Source organism: Pseudoliparis swirei, chromosome 6 (assembly GCF_029220125.1).
Source record: "Pseudoliparis swirei isolate HS2019 ecotype Mariana Trench chromosome 6, NWPU_hadal_v1, whole genome shotgun sequence".
Classification (NCBI taxonomy): domain Eukaryota; kingdom Metazoa; phylum Chordata; class Actinopteri; order Perciformes; family Liparidae; genus Pseudoliparis; species Pseudoliparis swirei.
Window position 1 is genome coordinate 2,079,742 of NC_079393.1, and position 22,136 is coordinate 2,101,877.

The 22,136-nt window shown below is 45.5% G+C and overlaps 1 protein-coding gene and 1 long non-coding RNA gene across 2 annotated transcripts; both read left to right on the plus strand.

Moving 5' to 3' along the window:
- The first annotated feature begins 3,710 nt into the window (after nucleotides 1-3,710).
- On the plus strand, nucleotides 3,711-7,458 carry LOC130195322 (E3 ubiquitin-protein ligase TRIM21-like). The gene has a single exon (XM_056416790.1). The coding sequence runs from the start codon at nucleotides 3,799-3,801 to the stop codon at nucleotides 5,443-5,445; it is 1,647 nt and encodes a 548-aa protein (XP_056272765.1). The 5' UTR covers nucleotides 3,711-3,798; the 3' UTR covers nucleotides 5,446-7,458.
- Nucleotides 7,459-13,845: 6,387 nt separating this feature from the next.
- Nucleotides 13,846-16,717, plus strand: LOC130195125 (uncharacterized). Its single transcript, XR_008832020.1, has 3 exons — nucleotides 13,846-13,936; nucleotides 16,248-16,401; nucleotides 16,686-16,717. It is a non-coding gene; the product is annotated as an uncharacterized LOC130195125 (long non-coding RNA).
- The last annotated feature ends 5,419 nt before the right edge of the window (nucleotides 16,718-22,136 follow it).

Below are 22,136 nucleotides of genomic sequence, written 5' to 3' on the forward strand. Positions count from 1 at the left end.
TGACAATTCTGATAAATGTGCAGTTGCGTGGCAGTTCGTGGACAAGGATCATTACCCCCATTGTGGCCTATAGGTGTGACTGTAGCATTAGCTTGGTAGTTTGACGCACATAGGGAAATCGGGCGAAGACGACGCGGGGTCTCACTAAGACCACGCTAGATATCTAATATAATATCCTAAGTTAGTGCGTGAACGTTGCTATTTACGAGATTAAAATTACATAACGTAAGCTTGGCGGACGTCGACGAACGTCGCAGTTACAAGATCATTAGACCGCATAAATTGGTTGAGTTGCCCACTAAGGGGACTCTCTGATCCACTTGGACACAAGAGGTACAGCGTGTTTTTGTTTTTTGTTTGTCCTGTTTTAAATCTGAGAGCAAGGGACATTTGGTCCTTTGTCCGACCACATGTTGTGGGGGTGTATACATTTACATAAAATTCTATGTATGTTGTATGCTGTTCTATTGCACTGTATTTACCCCAATTTGCATTTTTTTCCAACTGCATCGCATCCACGAATTAGACACATCGTGTAGAATAAATTTCCTTTCAATTTCTTTTTTAAAAATCGACTTACGATTTTTGAGGGATTTTGATCTGAAATTTTTTAGGAATTTCTGTGCTCCACATTTACATTTCCTTACATATATTAAGCCTCAGTACCTGATCCCCCTTAACAAGCAAGAAGTTCACTGCAACATGCATCCACCTTGAGTTTTCTGAATCAAAGGTTGTTTCAGAAAAAGGAGGGATGGAAGATGCAGAGACAGTTATGGCTGGTACCGAGATGTGGCGTTCGAGGAGTGATCATGTCTGGCTGGCACACAGTTTTGCAACCAAACACTTAACACTTTTAGAAACAAGCACTTACATGAAGAAATATATCTAGATCAGGTCTGATTGGCACAACTTTGCAACCAAACACGTAACACATTTAGAAACAAGCACCTACATGAAGAAATATATCTAGAGAACACATTCACAGGAGCAGACTATCGCCCAGGGAGGGGATAGCAGAGCCCAGAGCGTGGTTTTGGAGAATGTTTGAGAAATGAACTAACCACAGTTAAGTTTTTCTTTGAGCAGGTTACCGGAGCCCACCAGGAGCCCAGTGGACTAAGTCCAGGCGAATGGGGTGCTCTGAAGTCATTGCAAGGACCTCGGAGCGCCCTCGATGTGAGTGGTCTCACACAAGTGACACCATTTCACATTTTGTAAATATGTTCATATCTGAGACATTAGAGCGAGAGTTAGGACTGCAACACAGGAAGATGTGTGCAGATAACATCGACTCTCACTGCTCACTGTCTCCTGTCATTAATGGCACCTCGATGTGCAAATGTTCTGTTTTTCCCCATAAGCTGTTTTAGGGGTTCGAGCACGAGAAAGGAGGGTGCTGGACGAATACCTGCCTGCTATCAGATCCTAGTAGGATTTGAATATTTCTATGCCCTGGTCAAGGGCCATAGATAGGATCAATTACCTTTATCATAACCAGTAAAGATAAATAAAGTTAGATTGGATTGGATAAGTAATTGAGACTCTGTTGGACGGGGTGAGAAGCTGTTCCTCCGACTCAGTTGAAGATTGCGAATTCAAGCCTAGAAAGTATTAGATACTTATTAGATATAGAAATTAAAATATAGACAATTTTTCATAGTCAAGTGTCACATTCTGTATATGTGTTTTCTCATTTTCTCCAACAGCTACACCTGACGCTCCAGCATCGTCCATTGTGTGCTGACTGCCTGCTGTGAGGACCTGCCATGAGGAGCTGCCCACAGGAGCATCGGACACCATCATCACCCGGCTCAGAGAGACTGAGGAGCAGACGGAGCCATCCTGAGGACCCCTGCGATGCCATTCGGAGCAGAGAACGATGCAGAGGAAGAGGAACAGATGACATCATGTGGATATGTAAATCCACCCGCAGCCAGTGAAAACCATGAGGAATAATATCTCCCCAGGGGCTGGGACGCCCGGGATGTATGAGACAGGTTCCAGAGAGACATCGACCTTTTGGATGACGGAAGAGAACCACTGCATGCAGGTAGCTGCATGTAAGCCGAGATCCGAAGTCCTCAGCTGAGATTTAGTGAGTGTGAATTGCTGGTAGACAGTTAACTGCTTGCAGTCTGTGGACGCAGTAGTTCATGCTCCCTCAGCTGAGTGGGACGATCGCAACCATCATTGACAATCTGCTTGGAGAAAGGAGGGATGCTGAGATGAGAAGGGATGCTGAGGAGCTGGAGTTGCAGAGCATGTATGCGGAGGAACTGGATTCACAGGGATGCACAGACACCTGCACAGATAGACACTTAGACAGTGCACACGTTACATCAACCGGAACCATCAGGACAGCAAGATTTTTCACCTGTGTGATGAATACATTCACACTGACACTTAGTGTTATTTAGTTTCCTTGAGAAGCAGGGATGCAAGGAGGGAGTGATGTTCTTCCACAGGGATGCTGAATGATAATGAGTGATAATTAAAATGTTGTACAATGTTTGTTTACATAGAGGGTCAAAATAAAAGGGCTATTACTTGGTTGTTTATACTATTGGATAAGTATAAAAGGAGGGATTGTTAAGTTGTAATAGTTTATTTTGATAACATCTGCAGAAGTCTTATGTTTAAATTAATACATATAGAAAATATTAAGAAGAATATTGATATTGTTATTAAATGTATTATGAAGCATAGGGGTAATGTTTACTCTATGCAAATGTAAATGGCAAGAATTAATATATATTACATGAGAGTGACTGTATGTTAGTATTATAGATTGAAGAAGCCGGTTGAAATCCGTGAAGAGACTTTTATTGTGAAGGTGACTTTTATTGACGGGAATCTTATTGTGAAAGCGACTGAAACCGGAAGTGACGGTTTTGACCGGCGCAGGAGAGGATTATAAAACGGTGTGTTTTTAGAGAGCTCGTTCTCTTTCTCAGGTGAGCCCCGAAGGGAAGGTTGTGTGCGTCTCGGAAGGCGCCGAGAGCCTGCAGCCTTGACACGAGGATAGAGCGCGTTGAATGTTTGATTCACTTTTCTTGCCATTAAATGTTGATAACTTAATCCATGCGTGTCCGGAAGCCTGTTTCTCCTCCATCTGCGTAGTGCCCGGTTTTGCGAATACCTTACAATATATAATGGCGAATCATTATTAAAACCCCAAACAACCCCTGGTGAATAGTTGTTATCTTACATAGTCACACACCATGCACAAACATCTAGAACCGTACTTACATGAATACCTGATATTCCTCATATTTGCATTGCAGCATTTCTTATTCAATTTGGCTCTAAGTTTCAAAATAAAACAGCATTTAGGATGACCCTCCTAATATGTCACTCATCATAGTTGGATTTTATATCATAAATAATCAACCTAGAGACCATAATGCAGTGAGATCCCACCAGGTCACAGACATCGGGTCTCGGTGTAGATGGTGTCCTACTTCCTTTACTTCAGATGCCTTTGCTCGGCCCAAAACCTTCTAAGAACTCTCTATTAACAGAACGTTATAGTTACTGGCTGTGTTTTGATGGTTTTGATGCTACCGTGGAGACAACGTCTGTCCACAGGCCGATACATGATATATTGTAAAGCACCTGGTAAAGTACTCAACCCCACTTTGGTAATAGTCCCTCAACAGTCGGTGTCTCCAGGGCCACATTTCACCATGATGACACACAGACACAACGGGACAACAGGACCTGCCACATGCTGTCACGTCTACTAAAGTTATGTAATAGTTTTATTTCCCCTCTTGTTGTCCTCAGACTGCAGACATGTCTGCTGCCAGCTGTCAGCTGACTGAGGATCAGTTCCTGTGCTCCATCTGTCTGGATGTGTTCACTGATCCAGTCACCATACCATGTGGACACAACTTCTGTAAAGCCTGCATCACTCAACACTGGAACGTCAATGTCCCCGATCAGTGTCCCAACTGTAACCAGCGTTTCTCCAGGAGACCTGAGATGAAGGTCAACACCTTCATCTCTGAGATGGCTGCTCAGTTCAGACAGGCAGCTCAACAGGAAGCCAGCAGCAGCAGCTCAGAGCAACAAGCTGCCAAACCAGGAGAAGTTCCCTGTGACGGCTGCACTGGAACCAAACTGAAGGCCCTGAAGTCCTGCCTGGTGTGTCTGGAGTCCTACTGTGAGACTCACCTGGAGGGTCACCTGACAAGACCAGGTCTGAAGAGACATCAGCTGATGGACCCCGTGGAGAACCTGGAAGGCAGGATGTGTCTGAAGCATAAAGATAAACCTCTGGAGCTGTTCTGTCAGACCGACCAGACGTGTGTCTGCATGCTCTGCACTGTTCTAGACCACAAGAACCACGATGTAGTTCCTCTGGAAGAAGAATATGAAGGAAAGAAGGCCGAGATGAAGAAGACTGAGGCTGAAACCAAGGAGATGATCCAGAAGAGACGCCTGAAGATTCAGGAGCTCAAACACTCGGTGCAGCTCAGTGAGGAACAAGCAGACAGAAAGATAGCAGGTGGTGTTCAGGTCTTGACCGCTCTGAAGGAGTCTGTTGAGAGAAGCCAGGCCGAGCTCATCCTCACGATCAAAGAGAAGCACAGAAACACAGAGAAACAGGCTGAAGGCTTCATCCAAGAGCTGGAACAGGAACTCTGTGAGCTGGAGAAGAGAAGCACTGAGGTGAAGCAGCTCTCACGCTCTGAAGACCACCTCCACCTCCTCCAGAGCCTCAGGACCCTGAAGGCTGCTGCACCCACCAAGAACTGGACCGGAGTCAGAGTCCGTCCACCTTCCTATGAGGGGACAGTGATGAGAGCTGTGAAGCAGCTGGAGGAGACGCTCAGCAAACAGCTGAAGAAGCTGTTTGAGGGCGAGATGAAGAGGGTCCAGCAGTCTGCAGTGGATGTGACTCTTGATCCTGATTCAGCACATCCCCACCTCATCCTGTCTGATGATGGAAAACAAGTTAAATATGGTGATGTACAGAAGAATCTTCCAGACAAGCCAGAGAGATTTAATCCTTGTGCTGTTGTCTTAGCAAAGCAGAGTTTCTCTTCAGGAAGATCTTACTACGAGGTTCAGGTTGAAGGAAAGACTGTGTGGACTTTAGGAGTGGTGAGAGAGTCCATCAACAGGAAGGGAGTCATCACACCGTCTCCTCAGGAAGGTTTCTGGACGATATATTTGAGGAATGAGAATGAGTACAAAGCTCGTGTTGACCCTACAGTCCGTCTCTCTCTGAGGTCTCGGCCTCAGAAGGTGGGGGTGTTGGTGGATTATGAGGAGGGTCTGGTCTCCTTCTATGACGTAGATGCTGCAGCTCTTATCTTCTCCTTTACTGGCTGCTGCTTCAATGAGAAACTCGTCCCATACTTTAGTCCAGGTCTTAATGAAGGAGGTCTTAACTCTGCTCCTCTGATCATCTCTCCTGTCAACCACACAGAGTAGAACTACCACTGGATTCCCTCCAGAGAGATCCACTAATATTAATGTAACATCTATAATATTGGTTATTTACGCTGTAAACATGATTATTTTTCACATTCTAATCCATCGGTAATTACTTTTTGTCTGTAATTTTTTTCTATAATTCGTCATAACTCAGACACACAGATTTAAGGCCACTGATTGATATTATCTAATGTAGTCTAATTAATTGTAATAACTGCATATATGTTATTATAGACTGTTGAATAATCCACAAGATCCAGTAGTGCAGTAAAGTCATGGAAGAGCGGCACTGTCGTAACCCCTCCAGGATCACCCAGTCGTAACTAGGGATGGGTATCGTTTGGTTTTTTTCCGATACCGGTGCTAAACCGGTACTTTTAAAACGATACCGGTGCCTAAACGGTGCCTGAACCGATACTTTATTTTAAAAACGCACAATGAGGACATTAAAAACCTCTTTGGCCATATTCCCTGTAGAAGCCGTTATCATGGATCACCGACACACAACGGATATCAGACTGTTAACATACACAATACATGTTCTCCATGATATGTGATATGTGTGTATATATTAGGGCTGTCAGCGTTAACGCGTTAATCTATGCGATTAATTTAGCCGCGTTAACACACTAAAATATTTTAACGCAATTAGCGCAAATTATTATTTTTTATTTTTTATTTTTATATACTTTATCAATCCACAAGGGGAAATTAGTTCTCTGCATTTAACCCATCCTTAGTTATTAAGGAGCAGTGGGCTGCAGTGATGCGCCCGGGAAGCAACTGGGGGTTCAGTGCCTTGCTCAAGGACACTTCGACTTGCTTCCGGTGTTCGTTGAAGTTTTTACACTCCTCTGAGTGTCAAACCGCGGTAGTACGGTTTGACACTGTTTCCGTTTTTAAAACAATTATTTCTCCGCGAAAATAAGGAGCATAAATGAGTTTAACTCGTGGATGAATCAGTCAGGTTTCCTCCTGCTCCTCCTTCCTCCCGTCTCCCCCTCTGAGACACAGAGGAACGGAGGGGCGACGTGTCGGGGGACGCGGCGCGGAAAGAACTCGTCACACGAAACCTTCACCGTGATTGGGCAATCCGTTTGACTGTCAACATTTCGGGGAAAAAACAACCAATGAACACTCAGTAAATCACAAAGGACCTCCCACCTCACAGGTTAGGCTCATTTAGCAGCCTGTCAGTCAGAGAGCAGAGAACACGGCACCAGGACAACTGAGCCTCATTGAATAGAGCTGAGATTGTTCTGGAATGTTTGATGTAGAACACGTGGGGGTGTGTCACATACAAAAGACTTTAAACGGTGAATTTAATTTATTTTGTAAAATGTATAAAATGCCCCCAGCCTCCAGAGGGTTAACGTGACATATGTGAATGTCAGTCAGTTACCAAGGCCACTGGTTCTGCTGCTGTTCAGTGTTAAAGATGACAGGACCAATGGGGTCTCAATATATATATATTTTTTACTAATCTGATGTTTCACTGAAGAAACAATTTATCATCCACGATATTAAATACCTCGCTGGCACTTTATATGTAGGAGCCTCTTTGAAAACACAGCTCTGTGTGAAGTTTTGTCTTTAAAAAGAAGGAAACAACTTTTAAGCGCGATTAATCGCGATTAATTAATCGCAATTTCAAAATGTGCGATTAATTAGTTACTTTTTTTTAATCGATTGACAGCCCTAGTATATATATACATATATATATATATTGTCATGTGCAGACGTTATAGGGTTAATCCTGTCACTGTTTTGATGGGCAAAAAGAACAACCAATCAGAGGTACTGAAGATGACACGTGACAAATAAAGTTTTGCTTCTGACAGCGAGAGTTACACTGAAACAAAGTGACGCCCCACGGTCTTTATTCCTCCGTCATTATATTCCCGGTAACACCGTGTATACAGCCGGGACCGCTGTACATCAACACATCTGCTAGCAGACTGTCACGCTCGTAGTACGTAGCTAGCGCTAGCTATGAGCTAGCTTAAGCATGGTTATAATGGCTAATTTGTTATTCTTGGGCTACTTTTATGAATGCAAGACTTGCAATAAACGATACGGTACTAATCTGAGTTACGGCTGCTCGTCATCATCGGTCTCCACGTGTTCAGGGGGACCGGTGATTCTTTTTCACAACCTGGTTCATAGTATCAATTTATTAATACAAACAACTTGGTTCATAGTATAACTTTATTAACTTAAACAACCTGGTTCATAGTATTACTTTATTAATATAAACAACTTGGTTCATAGTATAACTTTATTAACTTAAACAACCTGGTTCATAGTATTACTTTATTAATATAAACAACTTGGTTCATAGTATAACTTTATTAACTTAAACAACCTGGTTCATAGTATTACTTTATTAATATAAACAACTTGGTTCATAGTATAACTTTATTAACTTAAACAACCTGGTTCATAGTATTACTTTATTAATATAAACAGACTGGTTCATAGTATCAATTTATTAATACAAACAACTTAGTTCAGTCTTATTTTATTAATACAAACAACATGGTTCATAGTATTACTTTATTAACTTAAACAACCTGGTTCATAGGATTACTTTATTAACTTAAACAACCTGGTTCATAGTATAACTTTATTAACATAAATAACCTGGTTCATTGTCTTACTTTATTAATGGAGCACAGTGGGACCAGGCTCCGGAGAGTGGGGATCTGGAGCGGGAAGCGGCAGGACACGGGGAACTGGAGTCGGCCGGGACGGCGACGGGACACGGGGAACTGGAGTCGGCCGGGACGGCGACGGGACACGGGGAACTGGAGTCGGCCGGGACGGCGACGGGACACGGGGAACTGGAGTCGACCGGGACGGCGACGGGACACGGGGAACTGGAGTCGACCGGGACGGCGACGGGACACGGGGAACTGGAGTCGACCGGGACGGCGACGGGACACGGGGAACTGGAGTCGACCGGGACGGCGACGGAACACGGGGAACTGAGGCCGGGCGGAACAGGGGAAGCCGGCAATGTGACACCAGGTTATGGGGTCGGCCTGGGCGCCGACAGTACACTGGGAGCTTGAGCCGGCAACGTGACACAAGGAGCTGGGGTGGGCCTGGGTGGCGACAGCACACTGGGTGCTCTGGCCGCTGACGGGACACCGGGAGCTGGGATCGGCTGGGACTGTGGCACGGAAGCGGCATGGGCAGCGAGGCGGCAGTGGGAAACGGCGGGGGCTGAGCAGAAAGACTGAAGGCCTGTAGCCGGGCTGCTGGGGCTTGGACTGGTAGTTCTTCAGCACCAGCAACTGGGTGTTCTCCTGCCCTGTCTGAGCATCACGACTCACTCTTTGCAGCTTGTCCCAAAGCAATGAAAAGTGTTGATATGACGGCGCTGCGTCAGGGCGCACCAGCTGACCATAAATTCTTATCACCTGTTCAAAGGCTGAGCGTAGATTATCGGCCCGAGACTGATCGAGTGGAAAATCTTCACACTGCAGCCTGTGTTCATAGGAGGACGCCCTCTAGTGGAGCTCACGACACACTGCAGCCTGTGTTCATAGGAGGACGCCCTCTAGTGGAGCTCACGACACACTGCAGCCTGTGTTCATAGGAGGACGCCCTCTAGTGGAGCTCACGACACACTGCAGCCTGTGTTCATAGGAGGACGCCCCCTAGTGGAGCTCACCACACACTGCAGCCTGTGTTCATAGGAGGACGCCCTCTAGTGGAGCTCACCACACACTGCAGCCTGTGTTCATAGGAGGACGCCCTCTAGTGGAGCTCACCACACACTGCAGCCTGTGTTCATATGAGGACGCCCTCTAGTGGAGCTCACGACACACTGCAGCCTGTGTTCATAGGAGGACGCCCTCTAGTGGAGCTCACCACACACTGCAGCCTGTGTTCATAGGAGGACGCCCTCTAGTGGAGCTCACGACACACTGCAGCCTGTGTTCATAGGAGGACGCCCTCTAGTGGAGCTCACGACACACTGCAGCCTGTGTTCATAGGACGCCCTCTAGTGGAGCTCACCACACACTGCAGCCTGTGTTCATAGGAGGACGCCCTCTAGTGGAGCTCACCACACACTGCAGCCTGTGTTCATAGGAGGACGCCCTCTAGTGGAGCTCACGACACACTGCAGCCTGTGTTCATAGGAGGACGCCCTCAGTGGAGCTCACCACACACTGCAGCCTGTGTTCATAGGAGGACGCCCTCTAGTGGAGCTCACGACACACTGCAGCCTGTGTTCATAGGAGGACGCCCTCTAGTGGAGCTCACGACACACTGCAGCCTGTGTTCATAGGAGGACGCCCTCTAGTGGAGCTCACCACACACTGCAGCATGTGTTCATAGGAGGACGCCCTCTAGTGGAGCTCACCACACACTGCAGCATGTGTTCATAGGAGGACGCCCTCTAGTGGAGCTCACGACACACTGCAGCCTGTGTTCATAGGAGGACGCCCTCTAGTGGAGCTCACCACACACTGCAGCCTGTGTTCATAGGAGGACGTGCTCTTCAACATGGGCAGGAGGAGGAAGTCATAAAATACAAAATCATAATGAACTTTAAACCCATAAAAGGACTTTAAGTTCATCTGAGAGACATCAGAGCTGCAGTCAGACACGTCTCAGTTTCTGTAGGAGAAACATTCACCTGAAGCCACCACAACAACAACAACGTATTCTCTGACCAACACTGGTGAGTCCTCCGTGTGCTCAGTGGGTTAGATAGATAGATAGATAGATAGATATATACTTTATTAATCCCCAAGGGGAAATTTGTCGAGTCAGTAGCAGCAACACACAAGAATAAAAAAACAAAACACAAAATATAAGAAGGGTTAGGGTGATCTGGCAAGAGGTGAACTGTTGTAGAGCCTCATAGCGAATGTTCTCCTGTATCTCTCCTTGTGGCAGCGGAGCGTGAGGTGGAGAAAGTACCTCTGTCCCTGTAGGAGGTGGTGGTGGTCCGGGTTGTCCAATATGGACACCAGTTTCTTCAACGACCTCCTCTCCACCACCTGTTCCAGGTGCTCCAGCTGGCAGCCGATGATGGAGCCAGCCTTCCTAACCAGTTTGTTAAGACGGCTGGTGTCACCCCCAGCAGACAATGGCAAAGTGCAGCACACTGGCCACAACCGACTGGTAGAATAACTCCAACATCTTGCTGCACACGTTGAAGGATCAAGCTTTCTCAGGAAAAAGAGTCGACTCATCCCTTCTTGTACACAGCGTTGATGTTGGCCTTCCAGTTCAGTCGGCTGTCGATGGAGACGCCCAGGTACTTGTACCTCCACCATGTCCACGTCCACTCCCAGGACACTCAGAGGTGTAGGAGCCTGCTGAAGTCCACCACCATCTCTCTGGTCTTGGCCACGTTCAGCCGCAGGTGGTTCTCATCGGCCCACTTTACAAAGTCACTCACCACTGCCCTGTACTCCTCCTCCCGTCCTTCCCCCCACTGCAGAATCATCAGAGTACTTCTGCAGATGGCATGACTCCGTGTTGTACTGGAAGTCACTGGTGTACAGGGTGAAGAGGAAGGAGACAGAACAGTTCCTACATCACTGACCACCGTTCCAGACAGCACACGGCCCATTCTGACAAACTGTGGTCTGCCTGTGAGGTAGTCAGTGATCCAGGAGATGGTGGAGCTTCTCACTCAGCAGCAGTGGCTGGATGGTGTTAAATGCACTGGAGAAGTCAGTGACTCTCACAGAGACACCGGTTCCATCCAGGTGCGACTGAGAGGTAGATGATGGCGCACTCCCACATGAGGCTGGTAAGCAAATTGCAGAGGGTCCAACGATGATTTCACCTGCGGCGGAGGTGGGCCAAGACCAGCCTCTCCAGCACCTTCATCACATGGGAGGTGAGTAGTCGTTGAGGCCAGATGGTGCTGACTTCTTTGGGACAGGGACCAGGCCCCAGCCTCAGGCTGAGGTTGAAGAGGCGCTGCAGGACACCAGACAGCTGGGTGGCGCAGGTCTTTAGGACCCTGGGGCTGATGCCATCAGGACCTTCAGCTCTGCGCTGGTGTAGTTTCTCCAGCTGTCTTCTCACCTGGTCAGTCGTCACTGCAGCTCAGCAGGGGACAGAGGGAGGAGGTGTTTGGGAGGTGTGATGTGTGGAGGAGACGGGAGGGCTGTGAACTGAACCTATTGAAAACAGTTCAGCTCCCACTTGAAGCCAGTTATCTGCTTCATGCCAGACCACACCTCCCTTGTGTTGTTCAGCTGGAGTTTGGCCTCCAGCTTCCTCCTGTAGGAGTCCTCAGCTCATCCCTGTCTCCAGACCTGAAAGCAGCTTTCTTCATGTTCAGGTCCCTGGTGATCCAGGGCTTGTTGTTACAGTCCGTGATGGGATGGTGGTGTGTTCACAGAACTTGATGTATTCCGTGATGCAGTCGGTCATACTGTTGATGTCCTCAGCACATCCCAGTCCGTTGACTCGAAGCAGTCCTGTAGAGCGTCGTTAGCCTCCAGAGACCACCTCCTCACAGTCCTGGTGGTCACCGGCAGCCTCTTCACCAGAGGAACATACCTGGGTGTCAGCCGGACCAGGTCATGATCAGACCTGCCGAGGGGGGGAAGGGCAGTGGCGCTGTCCTTAGTATTAGCATACAGCAAGTCCAGAGTTTTATTGTTCCTTGTTGGGCAGTCTATGTATTGATGGAAGGTTGACAGAGCTTTATCCAATGTGGTGTGGTTAAAGTCACCAGTGATGGTCATGAATGCTCCAGGCTGATGATTCAGCAGAGCAGACACAGTGGAGTGGATGGTGTCCACAGCTTCCTCAGCCCTTCACGCACACATGGTCCGGATGGCACCACCGTTCATTCACATAAACAGCGATCCCTCATCTTACCGCTCTGTGTCTGTCAGCCCGAACAGTCCTGAAGATCCGGATAGTTCAGTGAAGCACAAGAGACTGCTCTCACGGAAGATCCTCTCGGTCATTACCAGCGCCGAGCTCATCCGTCTTATTGGCCAAAGACCTCGGTTTGTATCTCCTCGTTTTAGCCTCCGCTTGACACCCGATCTGCAACCTCCTCCGTAGCTCCAGCGTCTGTCTCCAGGCAGAAGCTTGCCTGCACAGCGCGATCAGCTGAGCTTTGCTGTGGCTCACCGATACTCACGACAAAGTGAACAAAGTAGTTATGGTCCAGTGTCCGACCGTAACTAAGACAAACGTGAAAGAAAGAAAAGAAAAGAGAGGAAAAGTGCAAAAAGACAATAAAATAAAAGCCAGCGCTTCCTGAAGCTTCCTGAATATAACTGTGATACACATCAGTAGTTTCTCTGAACTCCTCTGTGTCTGTGTGTGTGTGTGTGTATGTGTGTGTGTGTGTGTGTGTGTGTGTGTGTGTGTGTGTGTGTGTGTGTGTGTGTGTGTGTGTGTGCGTGCAGGTCCGGCTCTGCACATGGCCACAGTGGACATCAAGAACCTGGAGACAAGCAGCGCTCCTCCGTTCCTCCTCCACGACATGAGGAGGAGGGAGAAGATCTCCAAAGGCAGGAAGAAGCTCACAAAGGCCGACATCGGCACGCCCAGGAACTTCCAGTGAGTCGCTACCCACAATGCACCTCACCAGTAGAGCCTGGTTCTCGTTCTAGTTATTATAACATGTTGTTTCTGCTGAAATATCAACATTTGATATAAAAATGTGATTCAGAGAAATTCTTTCTAGAATTAAAACTGAAACTCAATTTGAAAGGAGAAGGGGGCGGAGCTTTACAGACAGGGGCGGAGCTTTACAGACAAGGGGGCGGCGCTTTACAGACAGGGGCGGAGCTTTACAGACAGGGGCGGAGCTTTCCAGACAGGGGGCGGAGCTTTATACACAGGGGCAGAGCTTTATACACAGGGGCAGAGCTTTACAGACAGGGGGCGGAGCTTTACAGACAGGGGGCAGAGCTTTCCAGAGTAACAGTGAACGTTGTCATCACTGTGGGTTTTACTCTGGCTCTAATTGTAAAGACTCTTTCCGTCAATTCACATTAACACTGTTTAACTATAACTATTTGTTTTATTGTTTCGAGTTATCATTTTTATTTTAGTAGAAAAATGCTTGGAGAGGTTTCGGGGTCTTTTTTTATGTCGAGTCTGACATTTGAAAAGATTTAAACTATTTAACGCGTTCATTGAGTGTAAATAAAAAACACATTAAATAGATTTTTAGGTTGCTGAAAAAGAAGAAGAAGAAGATATATTTCACTTCAGGACACTACTGAATGAAAAATGTAAAAATAAAAGTCTCTAGAAAATTGTATTCAGAACTGATTGCTTTGTCAGCTGTTAAAAAAAAAAACCAAAGATGACACAGTGTGTGTGCATGTGTGTGTGTGTGTGTGTGTGTGTGTGTGGGGGGGGGGGGGCTCGCTATTTGGCCGCCCACATGCTGAACATGCCTCTGTATATTAATGTGTGATCTCACGTCTTCTTCAGGCACATCGGTCACGTTGGCTGGGATCCAAACACAGGTTTTGATGTTAGTACACACACACTCACACACACACAGCCACTCACACAGGCACTTACACACACACACACACACACACAGGCACTCACACACACAGACACACACACAGGCACTCACACACACACTCACATGCACACAGACACTCACAGACACACACACACACACACACACACACTCACAGACACACACACACACACACACTCACACACACACACTCACACACACACACACACACAGACACTCACACACACACACACACAGATGAGCACAATAGCGACCTGTGTGGCGGCTGCATGATGAAATCACACAATGAGCTCTTTTTATTCTTTTTATTCACAAACATCCACAAGCTTCAAGCGGAGCTCTGAGAGTTTATTAAATTAAATATCTTTAAGCGGTTGCCAAACAATGAATAAATATATACATAAATAAATATATAGATATTAGGGCTGTCAATCGATTTAAAAAAAGTAACTAATTAATCGCACATTTTGAAATTCTTTAATCGCGATTAATCGCGATTAAAAGTTTTTTCTTTTTCTTTTTAAAGACCAAACTTCACACAGAGCTGTGTTTTCAAAGAGGCTCCTACCTATAAAGTGCCAGCGAGGTATTTAATATTGTGGATGATAAATTGTTTCTTCAGTGAAACATCAGATTAGTAAAAAAAAAAAAGTATATTGAGACCCCATTGGTCCTGTCATCTTTAACACTGAACAACAGCAGAACCAGTGGCCTTGGTAACTGACTGACATTCACATATGTCACGTTAACCCTCTGGAGGCTGGGGGCATTTTATACATTTTACAAAATAATGTAAATTCACCTTTTAAAGGCGTTTTCATATGACACACCCCCACGTGTTCTACATCAAACATTCCAGAACAATCTCAGCTCTATTCAATGAGGCTCAGTTGTCCTGGTGCCGTGTTCTCTGTTCTCTGACTGACAGGCTGCTAATGAGCCTCACCTGTGAGGTGGGAGGTCCTTTGTGATTTACTGAGTGTTCATTGGTTGTTTTTTCCCCGAAATGTTGACAGACAAACGGATTGACCAATCACGGTGAAGGTTTCGTGTGATGAGTTCTTTCCGCGCCGCGTCCCCCGACACGTCGCCCCTCCGTTCCTCTGTGTCTCAGAGGGGGAGACGGGAGGAAGGAGGAGCAGGAGGAAACCCGACTGATTCATCCACGAGTTAAACTCATTTATGCTCCTTATTTTCGCGGAGAAATAATTGTTTTAAAAACGGAAACAGTGTAAAAACTTCAAGGCACACCGGAAGTAAACAAAGTTGCGTAAATTGCGTTAAAATATTTTAGTGCATTAACGCGGCCAAATTAATCGTATAGATTAACGCGTTAACGCTGACAGCCCTAATAAATATATAAATATATAAATATACAAATATATATGTTTCAAAGTCCATCTTGCATGTGCTCGAGGATTTTAGTTGAATATTGGACAATGCACACAGGAAGAGACGTTTCTCATCTCCTACCTCCTTTGCACTGCCTTCTGTATCCTGGGCCCTGACCCTGCCTCCTGTCTCCTTGGCCCAGCCTCCTTCCTGTCTCCTTGGCCCTGCCTCCTGTCCTCTTGGCCCTGTCTCCTGTCTCCTTGGCCCTGCCTCCTGTCCTCTTGGCCCTGTCTCCTGTCTCCTTGGCCCTGACCCTGCCTCCTTGGCCTTGCCTCCTCTTTCCTGGTTCCTGCCTCCTCCCTCCTGGGCCCTTTCTCCTGTCACGGCTCAGCCTCCTGTCTCCTTGGCGCAGCATGTTTCCTTGGCCCTGCCTCCTGTCTCCTTGGCTCAGCATGTTTCCTTGGCCCTGCCTCCTGTCTCCTTGGCCCAGCCTCCTTCCTGTCTCCTTGGCCCTGTCTCCTGTCTCCTTGGCCCAGCCTCCTGTCTCCTTGGCCCAGCCTCCTGTCTCCTTGGCCCTGCCTCCTGTCTCCTTGGCCCAGCCTCCTTCCTGTCTCCTTGGCCCTGTCTCCTGTCTCCTTGGCCCAGCCTCCTGTCTCCTTGGCCCAGCCTCCTGTCTCCTTGGCCCAGCCTCCTGTCTCCTTGGCCCTGTCTCCTGTCTCCTTGGCCCAGCCTCCTGTCTCCTTGGCCCAGCCTCCCTAAAGATCTCCAGATCAATGCTTCTGGTTAACAGCAGAGTGTTTGTTTGTTTTGTAAACGGTTGTTGTTTGTTTGTTTGTGTTTTTGTTTGTTTGTTTGTTTGTTTGTTTGTTTGTTTGTCTGTGTGTTTGTGTTTGTGTTTGTTTGTCTGTTTGTGTTTTTGTTTGTTTGTTTGTCTGTTTGTGTGTTTTTGTTTGTTTGTGTGCAGCTCAACAACTTGGACCCTGAGCTGAAGAACCTGTTCGACATGTGCGGCATCTCAGAGGCTCAGCTGAAGGACAGAGAGACGTCCAAGGTCATCTACGACTTCATCGAGAAGAAGGGAGGAGTGGAGGCGGTGAAGAAGGAGCTGAGGAGGCAGGGTGAGGACACACACACACACACACACACATATATATATACATACACACACACACACACACATACATATATATACACACACACACATATACACACACATACACACACACACACACATACATATATATACACACACACACACATATATACACACACACACACATATATACACACACACACACACATATATACACATACATACACACACACACATAGAGGATATCTAAGTGACTAAAAGGTGAAATTACGTCTCGAATTCATGAAGTCTTCTCGTCTCCCCCTGCAGCGCCTCCTCCTCCTCCTCCTCCTCCTCCTTCACCACACAACTCATCCGCGCCTCCTCTCCCTCCTCCTCCTCCTCCTTCACCACACAACTCATCCGCGCCTCCTCTCCCTCCTCCTCCTCCTCCTCCTCCTCCTTCACCACACAACTCATCCGCGCCTCCTCTCCCTCCTTCTCCTCCTCCTCCTCCTTCACCACACAACTCATCCGCGCCTCCTCTCCCTCCTTCTCCTCCTCCTCCTCCTTCACCACACAACTCATCCGCGCCTCCTCTCCCTCCTTCTCCTCCTCCTCCTCCTCCTTCACCACACAACTCATCCGCGCCTCCTCTCCCTCCTTCTCCTCCTCCTCCTCCTCCTTCACCACACAACTCATCCGCGCCTCCTCTCCCTCCTTCTCCTCCTCCTCCTCCTCCTCCTTCACCACACAACTCATCCGCACCTCCTCTCCCTCCTTCTCCTTCTCCTCCTCCTCCTCCTCCTCCTTCACCACACAACTCATCCGCGCCTCCTCTCCCTCCTTCTCCTCCTCCTCCTCCTCCTTCACCACACAACTCATCCGCGCCTCCTCTCCCTCCTTCTCCTCCTCCTCCTCCTCGACACAACTCATCTGCGCCTCCTCTCCCTCCTCTTCATCGTCCTCCACCTCCCCCGTTGGTCCAGCAGTCTTCGGTTTCCGGCTCCGCCCCCGCCGCTCCTCCTCCTCTTCCTCCTCCTTCTCCTCCTCCTTCCCCCATAAGGGGATATCACCTGCCCCCTCCTCCCCCTCCCCCCCACTGTGTCCTCCTGGTGAGATGTGACCCTGGAGACACTGATTGCTGAGGACCAGAGGGGGTTTGAGTACTTTACAGGAGGATTATCCTCAAGGCTTTTTTTTTGAAAATTAGAGCTGAATTAAATAAGAAAATGCTGCAATGCAAATATGAGGAATATCAGGTATTCATGTAAGTACGGCTCTAGATGTTTGTGCGTTGTATGTGATGATGTAACATAACAACTATTCACCAGCGGTTGTTTGGGGTTTCATTAATGAGTCGCCATGACAACCAGCCACAAGTAAATGTACCCTCTGATCCCCCAACTCACCAAAACTATACTGTCAGAAGCTGTAAAATACACTATCAGATTATATCTTGGATATATATACATGATATCTGTACAGATATCCATTTTATATAACCAATATATCTTTAGATAAAAAGTATTATTGAATGTACAACTGTAGGACTTTTATTTTGAAAAATATCTTAATTAGTAGTGTAAAAATATTTGATCGATGTAAACATGATTCATTTTTTTGGGGTTACTTTTTCTCTGTAAATGTTTTTCTATAATTCGTCATAACTCAGACACACAGATTTAAAGCCACTGATTGATATTATCTAATGTAGTCTAATTAATTTTAATAACTTTATAGACGTTACTACAGACTGTTGAATAATCAAAAACTATGAAATCAGCAATAAGGACCATTTGCACATTAATTAAAAATCAATTAAAATGTTTTACTGTCTTATTAATATATATTTAATATATATTGTAAATACCGATACAAATTGAAAATCGTTTAAAATTAAAATAAATGAAAAAGGTTTTTTTCAAAATAAAAGAGGAATCAAGGTTTCTCTGTCTGGGTGAAATAAAGATGAATTATGGATTCATGTTGGTAAAAACTTAAGACTGTTGATTATTATTATACACCTCAGAGGTACATGTCGTACTTTTTACTGTAGTACACCTCAGAGGTAAATAAATATTTGACTATTTGACCCCAGCCTCTGATTTTTCGAGTAATCTACTCCCTCTAGTGGGGCGCAGTGGTATTACATGTGGGACGCAAGGGGAAATGCAGAATTTGTTTTATTTCAAGAACTTTATTGAGAACTTCACATATTTAAGTAAAAAGTACACGGAGATGTTTGACACCTGTTGAGCTCTTTAGGCTTCTGGAAAGTTACCTGGATATTTTTAAGCATGTGGATTCCCCCAATCGACATCTGAAAAGAAAACACAACTTGTGAGCCGAGTAACTCAAATAACGGCTACATTTCTTAAATTAGATTTAAAGTAACATTATGCAACAATTGTACCTTAAAATAACAGCTTGAAAAAATTTGTGTCGCTACAATGACTTTTAATATGGCGATTTGCGGCTCCGCCATCGGGGGTCTTTGGGGAAATAACTCCGCTTTATAGGATTTTGGAGCCGCCCGATCCGGGGCGGATGAACTTCGACCTGCTTTCTGGCAGTGATTACGCAATGTCATATAGTGCCACTCCACGCTCGCAGCTCCAGGATAAGGGCGAAGCAAGCGAAGTCTCTTGTCATGAATTACACGTTCCAATGTAAATAATGAATATGTAGCTTTTTGGTGTTGTCAACAATATTGTATTCGATCACACGTACTCCACATTCAAACATTTAGAAAACAACGTGTATAGGCTGAAAACGCGATCGGTATTTCATCTAAACTAAATGTTGTCATTCTTTTGGTTATGTTAGCATTCATCTCCGATATCACAATGAATAAAACTATGCAGTCATATTTATGTAAAATCTTTGAATATTCTTAGCTTATCGGTTGACATCATTTCTTGGTTTCTGACTTCGTCTGGTCATCAATACAAGTGTATGCGAGGCTGCATCTATCGTAACTGGGTATTTACGACACTGAAGTAAACGTTAAATACTGAAGGGGGCGCTAAAAGGGAAAAACTCCATTTTGGGGCTTTAAAGTCGGGAAGCAGCTGTGACGACCTGGTGTCCCTGCCAGTGGCGGCTGGTGAATTTTTTTTTGGGGTGGGCGCAGTTGGGCGACGTGGTTTAAATATCACTCAACAATGAGAAGGAGAGGTTTTGAGTAGAATATTGTAAAAACCAAAGCTTTATTTCAAGAACACAGCGTGCTCAACACTGTCCAACAACAACTATCAACACACTGTAACTTTGGGCATGAGAGGTTCAGAGCAGCTTTAAGAAACATTGGGTTGGGTTTCAGAGGTTTGCAAAATAAAAGAGTTTCACCCTCACATGAAAGAGGTTCAGAGCAGATGTTACAGATGTGGAACGGGCATGGAAGAAGTCGGCTCAGATGGTGGATTTTCCCAGCACTTATTTATTCTGCAGAAGACAACAGAACACACACATTTGCCTTCTGATCTGTCTCTGCACTTCCACTTCCCTCAGCAAAATAAAACCATTGTCCATGGAAGACAGGACCACATTAAATCTAAATAATAACAATTCTCATCAAAAACCATGACATGTAACATACAAGGGGAAAACAGAGACCCCTAATGGACAAAATAAATAACTACATGAGCTAGAAAGTGGCTCAATGAAACCGCCACCAAACGTATATTTTGACAGTCTAAATGAGACGACAGCTGGACGCCGGGATCGTATTAACATTCCATTACTGTATGTAACGTAAACGGTTAATTTTTATTAAAGAATATAGCCAAAATAGTGCTAAATCGTTTTTCACTCAACTCACCCTCGGCAATATAAAACCATTGTGAGGGAGAGACGGGACTCAGGAGCAGGAAGTGCAACAGATGGAAAGCAATTTCCGCAGGAAACAGATTTTTAAAAATAACGCTAAATAAAAATAGCACATTAAAATAAAATTCACAAACACTCAATAATATCGTTGAACAAACAAAAATACAATACAATACATTGAAAACAAGAAATAACAGAGTGCATTTCTAACTGTTTGACAGAGTAGACCCACTATATGTAAAGAAAAGTAGCCTCCTCTCTTTAAAGTGGTCAAACTTCTCCATAACTCTGGTTAAAGTCAATCATGTCTGTAACCAGCCTGTTTCATTATTCTGGAGGGAATGTGTCTGTTTTTCAGAACTTCTTCGTTGTGTTTCGATGCCAGTTCGGTCTGCAAACAGGGTTAGCTTCATGCTGTTAGCGAGTTAGCTCCATGTTCTTAGCTAGATAACTTCGGCAAGATTCGTGCTTTACACTTGTCTGAAGCTCTGTAGATCCCTCACCCCGTTGTAGTCCAGAGAGTTTCCGTCCCAGGACTTTGGAAAACAGACAGGGGAAACAAAAAACGAATTACTCATGGAGTATTCAGCTAATCAGCTCCGGTTAGCATATAGGCTTGAGGAGAACCTCCGGGTGTACGTCCTCCCGCGGTCGGCGCTTTGCTGCACAATTTTTAAATCCGGATGTTCGGGTCCCAACTCTTTCAGCCTCTTCTTGTCAATATCTGACCGTCGATTGAAAGGTGTTTGGTGTAGAGATACCAGAGTTTTCAGTCGCCGACGCCATACTAACATAAAGCTTCTGCTAGCTATGTTGCTCGCGTACCTCCGTGGAGCTCTGGGCAGCAGGGTTGCCAGGTCTGTGTGACACAACCAGCCCAAAAACCAGCCCTGTATTGTAATATCTACAAAGTAACAACATATGTTTAGTTTGCCAGCATTAAAAGCAGTTTTCCCTCAAGTTATTTCACCTAGGTCCTAAAAAATTATTTTGAATTGTTTGTGTGGCTATATATATATATATTTATATACACACAATTCAAAATAAAATAATCATACACATATGATTGTGGATATATATTGTGTACAAAATAAAAACATATATATATATATCGTTTATAAATATTTAGATTATATATAAATATGTGTGTGTGTGTGGATATATATATATAAAATAAATATGTTATATACATACATATTTGTATATATATATATATTTGTGTGTGTATATATATATATGTATGTATATTATATAGTAATATTACACATGTAATTGCAAACAAATTCGGTCAAAAGTACAAAGAAACGGCTATAGTTCAACGTTAAAGTTTAATTAAAATATTAAGTTATGAATCTTAACCCTCAGTCAAACTGATTTAACGTTATTGTGAATAAATAATAAACTCTTTGTGTTCCTTAGATCCTCCAAACCGAATTATATATCACGTTTAACCGCTACGGAGACATCAGAGGCAGTGGAGCATTTAAAAAAGTCCTGCCGAGATCAGGCTGCTGTCGGCGGCCACACAGCACGCTGACCGCCCGGTGCTGCGGAGCTCACTGAACGAGCAGAACCTCAAATCTACGGCGCAGATCTTTATTAGGCTGAATCATAACAAACCTCCACAGATTTTATTTTTAATTTAAAATGACACTCCGTGACTAAACAACACTAGTATTTATAAAGTCAACTGTCAGTAGTCTATTTTCTCCTCCGCTATTGTTTCCGGTTGCTGGTGTGAAATGCATTCTAGGATATCGGCTGGCCAGAGTAAGCACAAGTCTCCTCTGATGCATCCTCCGGAAAGTGGGAGGATCACATCCAGGTATTTTGACCGTGCTTTGCGAGAAGCTGACTTGGAATTGGAACATGTACTCGGGCTGAGACTGATGACGTTTCACGAGTCCACGAGAACACAAGTACAGAAAAGTACGGACAAGAACGCATATT